We start from the raw sequence: 9479 nt of genomic DNA on the forward strand, positions 1-9479 counted from the left end.
AGCCCAGGATGCACGTGTCTACAGGAGGCTGCTGGCAGGGTCCTGAGGACAAGGGGCTGTTGGCAGCAACTCTGACATTCAATGGGGTGTGAGCTAGGAGCACCGGTGAGGTCTGTAAGTGCTTTCTCCTCCTTGCACCCAACCCACCTCAGCCTCGACCTGCAACAGATGTCCACCATCCCATCCTGCCCTGCTGTCCTGCTGCCCACACCCATGGCACCTTTCCAGCCGCTCACGAGAGGGATGGGGCTGACCCCATGCCCATGGGCGCGGCCAAGTGACTTTTCCCCCAGCTCCTTGCCAATCCCCCTAACCTCCTGAGACAAGAGAAAGAAAAGAAAAACGAGCAGCTCTTCATTACTGGGAAGGGCTGACTGAACTGCAGCCTTTGCTGTGGCACAAGCAGCAATGACCTGGTGAGGGGCAGGATGGGGCATAGTTCAGCCTCTCCATAGTTTCAAAAAACCAGAGCCAAATGAAAAAGCCAGGGGATCTGGGACAGCTGCCTGTTCTCCACGGAAAGAATGCTGGTAGAAGCAAAACCGTGCATTGGGATGTCTCCTGCCAGAACCTCTGGTGGGTGGCATCTCTGCCATAGCACAATGCCAGAGATGGGCTTTACCTGGCAACAGTAAGAAGAGGAGAAGGCAGCTGGCCCTTGAGATGGCTCTATGCCACGGCTCCCTGTGCCCTTGGGGACACCGAAGCCCCGTGCACTCATGCCACCCAGTGATGCTCTGCCACCCACTTGAGTGGGGGATAGGCAAGAGGAGGAGCGCTGCCCCGCAGGGTCTTCGTTTTCTTTTCTGCTCCGGTTATTAAGTGCTTGTTTTTGTCTCCCCCCTGTCCCTCTCTCTGCCCCTGTCTATTCTAGGCTGACGTCTGAGGTCACTGGAATGGGCGCACTCTAATTTCCACCCACCATCCTCCACTCCGCACCACCTGACCCTCTCCAGCCACCGGCACTCCACCCAGCCTGTACTGCCTGTACATTTACCGTCTTCCCTTTGCCTCCACAGATACTCTTTTCTTTACTAACAAATATATCTATCTATCTATCTATATATATCCCTATGAATACACATGCATATGCCCACACTGGAACGTTTCTTTAAGAGCTCCTTACTGTGCTCCTGAGGCTGCTCCCGAACTCTTTGGTTATGGTCCTTGTTTTCTGCGTACGGTATTAATGCTTCGTCTGCTTTTCTGGGGGGTGGGGAGGGGGGTTGTTTTTTTTTCCCTCTGCTGGTGAGACTTCAGAAGATGATGGGGTCTCTAGTGTCAGTCTAGTGTAGCTACTTACACGTTTGAGTTGACGTTGGCAGTACTTGCTGTAGCCTATGGACTAGTGATGCCACCCAGAGCTGTGCCTGATTCAGAGTATTTACTTTTCTCCCCCTTCTTCCTTTGGTGCTCCCGCTTCCTTTGCTTTGCTTGACCTGGCTCACCTTTGCAACCTCACTTCCCTGCCCTCAGGATAAGGTGTAGATTTCACCCCATGTTATTTGCTAAGAACATGCAGGAGCCAAGACAACGCACGAGTCCACCTGCAGACTTCTCTCTTTACAGCATGGCAGGGTCCAGACAAGCCATTTTTCATACTAAACATAGGGTATCACACACACACACACACTCACAAATGGCTCTCTTTTTTTAACTAATGAGCAACTGGAAGTGGGAAGAATTCAGCGGTAGGGGACTCACACCCCCCAGGGGCCTTTGAAAGCACTCTTTTTACAATTCCCCACATGCAAACCCTTTGGATGATAGCTCAGGAAGCTCTGTGAGCTGGCTGTGTTTGTCATTGTTTGTGTTCAATAAATGTCTGTGCAGCTCTGCTACTGATGGGCTCCGACTGTTCTTCTCCCGGGTCGCTCCACCATCTCTGGAACCATCATTCCCTCTGCATCCTTCCACATTTTTTTAGCTATTTGGAGGGAAGGTGGGTGTTGTTTACATACCCTTCATCATCACCATCATTATTTTTTTATCTTATTTAAAGAGCGTCCCCATAAGCAATGCACTTCCTGAGTGATTCTGGGCTTTCTGGTATTTGGCTTGCATAATGCTTTAGTTTTCCTTAGGATTAATTTACAACAAACATCTCTCACTGCTCCCTTGTCTGGACAAATCTGCCATGTCTGTGTCCCACACCCTTCCCCAAGACTCTCTGTGCCCTGTCCTGCCTTCTACTTCCAGGCTTTACTTCTCTCTCCTACCTCTCAAACAGGGAAACAAATATATTTTCCATCCATTAACTGCCTACTGTACAAAATGTTTGGTACACATTTTTCCTGTATTGCAAACAAGGAGATTGTGGTACCCCATGTCCCCAGGGGGCTAACGCAGCCGCACGATATGTTTTTGCTCCATACTATATGGGAAATATATTGTTTTTCCAGGTGAGCCCAAAGACTCCATGGCTTTCCCCCCTTTTCCTCCTCCAGTGCAGGCACACACTGCTGGCAGCTCCCCTCCCTTCTCCTGCTGGGATGTTGGACCACTTCTCCTGTCGCTGGTGCTGACTGTTCAGCGCTCATGTGGGGGCTCTGGTGGGGACCCTAGGTAATACCACTGCATGAGTGGAGCCAAGGATGGCCAGGGGTTTTTGGGCTGCAGCCCCAGCACAGGGGCTAGTTCAGCTGCTTGGCAGCTGGCAGGGATGGTAACGCAGCTCTGAGAGGGCAAAGGGAACGAGTTTGCTTGAGTAAGACTGCAGCTGTCTGCTACCTGCATCTATCAGTCAGCATCCGCACCTCCTCTCTGAGGTCCATTCCCTCAGTCTGGGAACCTACTGGTGACAAAGCTCCAGAAAGGTGGAGGTTGCTGCCAGCCTCTGCTGCTAAGCATCAATGATTTGCTCAACCTAGGTGTTGTAAAACCCATGTATGTCCAGCTCTTGGGAGCATTTTAAGCCTGTGCATTTAAAGATGTTTCCAGCTTCCTCATATGATGCTTTGCTGCCTGTTCCAAACCACTTTCTTCTGCTCTCCCTGGAAGTTTGGATTCAGCTGTGCCTTTCAACTGGTCCAGTAGCCAAACCTGCTCAAGATCATCCCTTTATTTCTCTTCCAGGGAAGTACAGGTTCTGTGGGCTGTGCTACAGGGGCTCAGGTAGAGCAAACAATCTCTCCTGGCAGCAGCCCCATCTTGTATTTGTGATGATACTGGGGGAAGGAGGAAACCAAGGCACCAAATGTTGCCTTCCCTAAGTTGCCAACTGGCCAGAGTAAGAGCAGTCAGGCATGGGCAACTGACACTCCTCATCCTCTCATGTTGCTCATGCTGGTTTAGCCCAAGTATTTTTTTCCTGGTGAAAGAACAAAGTATGTGTGAGACCCAGCCGGAAAATAATCACCCATCAGTGTGCGAGAGCCACCCTGGATGGTGAGCCAAGGCATGTGCCTGACATCCCACTGCCACCACCCTCCAAGCAAAGGGATGGCAGCTGTTGGCTGGGGGTGATTCACCCCTTGGAAACAGATGGTACGTGGAGAGCACCAGCCCCTCCCACTGTGGCTCAACTCTCCTTTGGGGCTCTAGGATAGGCCAGAGCATGAGTAGGTCTTGCAGGTGATGGAGGCACATGCAAAGCAATCAAAGTGCACACACTGGGAGTATGATAAGAACAAAATGACAAGGAATGTGTTAAACTCTGCTTTAATTTTCTTGGTATGGCTCAAAAGGATACTTACTGTTTTCTTTGGAAGGAGCCTCAATGTTTTGTTTTTTCTTGTGATATGTCTTGGCTTTGCATTTTGTTTGACCTTGAACTGCTCCAGCGATGCATCTACGGCCATGCCACTGGAAAAAACTTTAATACTGGGTGAATGTCCCATTTAATCAATAGAATAGCTTTAGTGCATTGTATTTCCCTCTCAAAGGCAATGCATTTTATCCAGACAGAATGATTCAACATTTCTGGAAGTAACCAACTTGGTATTATTCAAACTCTGGGAATGCATTGTTTTGTGGGAAATTATTACCTTGGCAGAAAAGTATCGGTCCAGTGCCTCCCTCTGCCCTTTGAGCACGGTGGCTCTCCAGAGAGGGGCCAGCTGACGTCTGGGCTTGGCCCCTTGGGCCTCATCTGAAGGTCTCTGCTCCTCCTCTCATACCCTTCTCAGGTCATGCTCCCAAAATTGTTTGGAGTATTGTCATATGCATTTTTTTTTTTCCTAGACTGTATTTACAAATCTAGTAGATAATGAGGTTGAGAAAAAAAGATTATTTGCCCTAAGGGAAAGTGACTTTCACTAGGAAGGCTCTTTAGATTTAATACTCTCTTTTAGTTGTAATTCATTTTTTAAAATGCATTCATGCTAGTCACTTTTAATTATGCTAATTTCAAGCTTATAGTCCATTAGCAAGGGTAATTCCACCCCTCCAGTGCCAGCAGAGATAGGTTTTCTGGGGAATTGCTCTGTGCAGTGAGAGGAATGAATCCTTAACCTCGGTTTCTTCTCGGCCACAGGGCCTGGTGCAAACCCTTTTAGATACCTTTGTAGTGCCATTTGCATAAGAGGAGAGCCCAGCAGCTGGTCTCCCTGAATCTTGCCTGGCTGCCATCTCCAGTGCCAAGGGGGTGCTCTGGTCCTCAGCCCTGCCTTCCCCCTCCCCTGCCCCGACTGGTCACTAGGTGTCCCCCTTGACCAGCTCTTTGTATCAGTCCTGCAGCAGGAACGTGGGCAGTGTTTGGATGTTGGGTTCTTCCAGGCTCTACTCTGCCCATTTGCAGAAGATCTGTCATGCTGCTGGACATGAGAAGGGAACGGGTATTTGTGTACCCCCTAAAAGGGTGACCAGCAGTGACATCCACCTAGCAGATGGCTGGCTCTGTGTCCCACTGCAGGAAGGATTCTATCTGTTCTGGGGCCTTCATGGAGACAGCATTAGCCTGTCTGAGCAACCACACATGGTTAGCAGCTACCTTGGCCATGGGTGTCTCCATGCTCTCTGGTTATACTGGTTGCAGCAAGGGACAAGGTTGGCAGCACAAGCCTCTGCCTTACACTGCCCCAAGCCCACTCAGTCTCCCTGGCCTGGCATTTTGCAACAGAAAGACAAGGTTTTGCCAAAGCGGACCTGAGGGTCTCCATCCCTCACTGTCCCCAGGAATGTCAGTGTGTGCAGTCAGGGAGTGCTGTGCCTTGGAGGGAGCATCTGCAGCCAGTGCAAGCACAGAGCTCGGGGTGGTATGACTTCCAGAAAGGTTACAGTCCCAGTACAGTTCCCCTGCTCCCATGCTGGATATTGTGGGGAACCCACTAGGACTCTGACGAGGGTGTTATTTTTGCTTTCCCTTCAAAAACAATGCAGCTGCAGGTCTTAATCTGCTGTGCTACGCATTGAGCCCCAGACCTCCATCCAAAGGGTAACGTGGCAGTGATTTTAGGAAGTACTGAATGTACCAGATGTGCAACTCCTTCAGCTCCAGATGTGCAGCCCCCCTTTCTCCCACTCTGCCTCGGCACAGTCATCCTGCATAATGGAACAAGAGACACTGGATTGCTCAGAAAGCATCCCGCAGACTAAATCTAGCCAAGTGCAAAACCAGACTGCCTCTGGATTCCCACACCAGTGTTTAGGCAGTTTAACCACAAGGATGTCTCTTCCCAGAAATGATGCTTGTGCTGGCTCCTCATATGGGGAACAGAACTAGCTAGGATATGAGCAAGATAAAAATGGAGTGGCAGGAGAAGGCTTTGTTTCTGAGCCCCATGCTGAACTGCAGCCTATCTCTGATTTAAAATGTGTGTGCTGTTTCTAGAAGGAACTGCTTTGATCTTGAAAGGGATATCCAGGGTATGCATGAGGACTTGAGTATTTGAAGCACTCCTTGAGTGCTGTATTCTGGTTCCCTACAGGCAATGTCTCAGTGGCGTTATTTGTTCCTAGAAGAAAGCCTGGGTCTAAGAGAATTTGTGTTCAGACCAGAAAGTTCATGAGCACTGCTTAGCTCTGGAGCCTCTCTGGATTTACATGCTTCAGATAAGACTCCTGGGCATGAGATGCTCTGGAGAAGCATGGGCATGCCAGCACAATAGAAACAGGCCAACAGCCAGCTGGCAACATAGCCAAGCACAAAGAGGTTGGGGAGAGTGGGCTGGAGGGATGGAGCAGCATTACTGCTGAATTCAGGGTTGCACACATGGCTTAGGGTCAAACCACAATGGAAATCCACCAGGATTTCCCAGTGCAAAGGAGAGAAAGACAGCCTCGTGATGTGTTCACTCAAAAGCTCTCATTTAGTGGTGTGGGTTTTTTTTTGTGGGGATCTTCAGGGAAGAGCTCCCACATAGACATTACAATGATGAAACCCCAGGCTGTGTTTTTCCCAAGGGATGTTACTGTGTGCTATTTAGCACACAGCTGTGCTCCCAAATCTCTTGTGGGCTGCAGAGGAACAGTGCACTGCTTCTCACTGCCTATAAAAAACTAGATAAAGATGCAAACCTTAAGTAGATTTTGCCTCCAATCATTTCAGGTTGAAATGCAATGATTTCAACAAGTGCAGGATGGTGCAGCATATTGTGGATAGTAATGTGGATTGAAAACTGGCTGAAAGACAGAGCTCAGAGGGTTGTGGTCAGTGGCAGAGAGTCTAGCTGGAGGTCTGTGATAAGTGGTGTTCCCTAGGGTTCAGTACTGGGTCCAGTCCTGTTAAATATACTTATAAACTACCTGGATGAAGAAATAGAATGTACACTCAGCAAGTTTGTTGATGACACAAAACTGGAAGGGGTGGCTGACACACCAGAAGGCTGTGCTGCCATCCAGCATGGTCTGGGCAGGCTGGAGAATTGGGCAGAGAGTAACCTTATGAAATTCAACAAGTGTAGTGTACTGCACCTAGGGAGGAATAACCCCCATGTATCAATCAGCACTGGTTACTGTACTGCAAATCAGTTCTATAGAAAAAGACCTGGGAGTCCTGGTGGAGAACAGAATGATCCGAAGCCAGGAATGTGCCCTTGTGGCCAGGAAGGCCAATGGCATCCTGGCGTACCTCAAGAAGAGTGTAGCCCACAGGGCCAGAACCTCAAGAGAGGTTTCCCTCTCCCTCTACTCTGCCCTGGTGAGGCCACATCTAGAGTAGTGTGTCCAGTTCTGTGCTCCCCAGTTCAAGGACAGGGAACTGCTTGAGAGGGTACAGCAAATGGCTATGAAGATGATTAGGGGAGTAGAACAACTCTCTTATGAAGAAAGACTGAAGGTTTTGGGGGCTTTTTAGCCTAGAGGAGAGAAGACTGGGGCAGGGTGGGGGCCTCTTCTCAATGCTTATATATACTTAAAGGGGTGGGTGTCAGGAGGATGGGTCTGGTTACTTTTTTCATTGGTGCCCAGTGACAGGATAAGAAATAACAGGTACAAACTTGAACATAGGAACTTTTATATAAACATGAGGAGGAACTTCTTTACTGTGAGGGTGGTAGAGCACTGGAACAATCTTCCCAGAAAGGCTGTGAAGTCTCACTCTCTGGAGTAATTCAATATCCGTCTGGACAAATTCATGTGCAGCCTCCTCTAGGCGAACCTCCTCTGGCAGGTGTGTTGGACTAGATGATCTCCAGAGGTCCCTTCCAACCTCTATCATTCTGTGATTCTGTAATTCTTGAGGGGTCATTTGGACTGAAAAAATATTTGCTCATGTGCATGTAGTTGTGTACCTGGGATGCAAGCTTCAGGCTGTGACCTGGGGCAGCCAGGAGCTGTGTGATCATGGCTCCTTATTAGCCAGAACACAGAGAGAGGGTTTGCTTTTTTAAATTCCACACACACCCCTTAGCACAGAGCCAAGCACAAAACCCACCCACAGGCTTTTTGCTATCCATAGGGAGAGAGTGGGTGGGGGTGTGCACTCTTCCCCAGTGCTCTAGTGGCTCCTGCCTATCAGCCCCAGACCCTCAATGCACTCACCCTTGCCCATCAAGCCTGTGCTGATGTGGGACAGCAGCACAAGCTCACATCAGTCACCATCCTTGCAGATGTACCTGCAGGTTAGTGAGAGGCCAGCAGAGAGAAGAAGGGAAATGGGCAGGAGAGATGGGCAGCCCAGGGACAGCCCACAGTACATGGTGTAGGGTCAAGGCATTTTCCCTGCACAAAGCTTGTGGCCTCAACATGTTTGGTTGGCTCCTCTGGAGTTCCCGAGAAGACACTCTCAGCATCCAGTGAAAGCCCACAAGGTAAAGTCAGGACAAACACCTTGGCTCACTCTGCAGCTCAGGGTGTTCATGTAGGATGTATTCAAGTGAAAGCTTCAGTGGCAAAGGGAAGTCTGTTTGTGCAGCAGAGCTCAGCCAGGCATGGCTTATCCAGGCTTGGTCTTCAAGGTGTGGGTGATTCCAGCAACCTGGTAGAGAGCTGCACAGGGCTATGTATCTGCAAAACCAAACCCATGGCTGGGCCTGGGAGGGAGAGGTACCAGTGCTGGAGCCTCAAATTAGCCCTGACTGTTTCCCTTCGTTGACCCTCTAGCTCTCCAGACCCTGATCCTCATGGGAGAAATACCTTCGCCGCCTGACTGGAGCACCGCCACCAACATGGGGCCACTGGCTGATGCTTGAGTCCTACCTGAAGACACCACCAGCTTCCCATGAGCTTCTCCCTCACCTCCGTGGCACCCTCTGGGCCAGCTGCCTGAAGCCCCCTGCCCATGGCTGCACAGACCCCGCTCCCTTGGCTGTGGCACAGTGCAGCAGCGGGACAGAGAGGCTCGAGCAGCAGCTTGCAGGAGGACAGCAGCTTGCAGCCAGCGTGCAGCAGTATCTGCTTCTGCAAGCAAGCATTTCCCCATTGCCCCACTCTGCGCTTCCTTATCATCCCCTCACTCCCTGCTGCTTTGCAATGTATTTCGTGGCTTATTTGTGTAAATGCAATAAAGCTTTTGTTGCTTGAGGTGCTCTCCATGGTTAGTGGAAGGAGGTTGAGGTGACAACAAAAAGCCTGTCTCCCCTGGATGGACACACTGCTTAGCTGGTAGATCCATGGTGTGAGCAGTGCAGCATCCACACTGAGGGGGAGTGGGATGCTGTGGGGTGGCTCAAAGGTGCAAAAGCTTTTGTAATCCCTGGAAGGGTTAATAGGAAAACTCAGCCCATGACGCCTGCCTGCAAAGCAAACCACGACCAGCTGGAAAAAAGGCCTCAGAGTGCTGGCTCTGCTCAGCATCAGGAAATGATCCTGCTCATGAGTGGGGCTGCCAGAAGGGGAAGGGAAGTGGGGGAGGGGAAGGAGGGAGGGGAGGGGGCGCTGTAAAGAAAATCCAGAGCTTTTCCTAAAGGTGGAAGTGGCCAGGATTCATATCTATGAAGAGACGTGCTCATAGCAAGCGTGAGTCACTGCCGGCCCCCCGGTGGGAGCAGCCCGCAGCAGAGGCAGGCAACAATTCAGTCTGGGCTGCCCCACTCTGTCCCACACAGCAACAGCTCTCACACTGCCATGCCACCTCCCTAGGCGGCCCCAGTGCTAATTTG

At 50.4% G+C, this 9479-nt stretch overlaps 1 protein-coding gene across 29 annotated transcripts in view; it reads left to right on the forward strand.

The window, feature by feature from the left end:
* The window catches only part of PCBP3 (poly(rC) binding protein 3), a 61898-nt gene extending 52997 nt beyond the window's left edge, over positions 1–8901 (forward strand). For 19 of the 29 annotated variants that reach the window (XM_068138198.1, XM_068138197.1, XM_068138193.1 and 16 more), the window contains one exon: positions 8482–8901. In XM_068138198.1, the coding sequence (XP_067994299.1) occupies positions 8482–8527 (46 nt within the window). In that variant the 3' untranslated portion in view covers positions 8528–8901. Of the gene's footprint in view, positions 1–874; positions 1842–8481 lie in introns of those variants that run through there. The other 10 variants (XM_068138194.1, XM_068138196.1, XM_068138183.1 and 7 more) reach the window with 1 other exon arrangement.
* The last annotated feature ends 578 nt before the right edge of the window (positions 8902–9479 follow it).

This window comes from Melanerpes formicivorus, unplaced genomic scaffold (assembly GCF_026170545.1).
Source record: "Melanerpes formicivorus ecotype bairdi unplaced genomic scaffold, bMelFor1.0.p_v2 SCAF_5, whole genome shotgun sequence".
NCBI classification, from domain to species: Eukaryota; Metazoa; Chordata; class Aves; order Piciformes; family Picidae; genus Melanerpes; species Melanerpes formicivorus.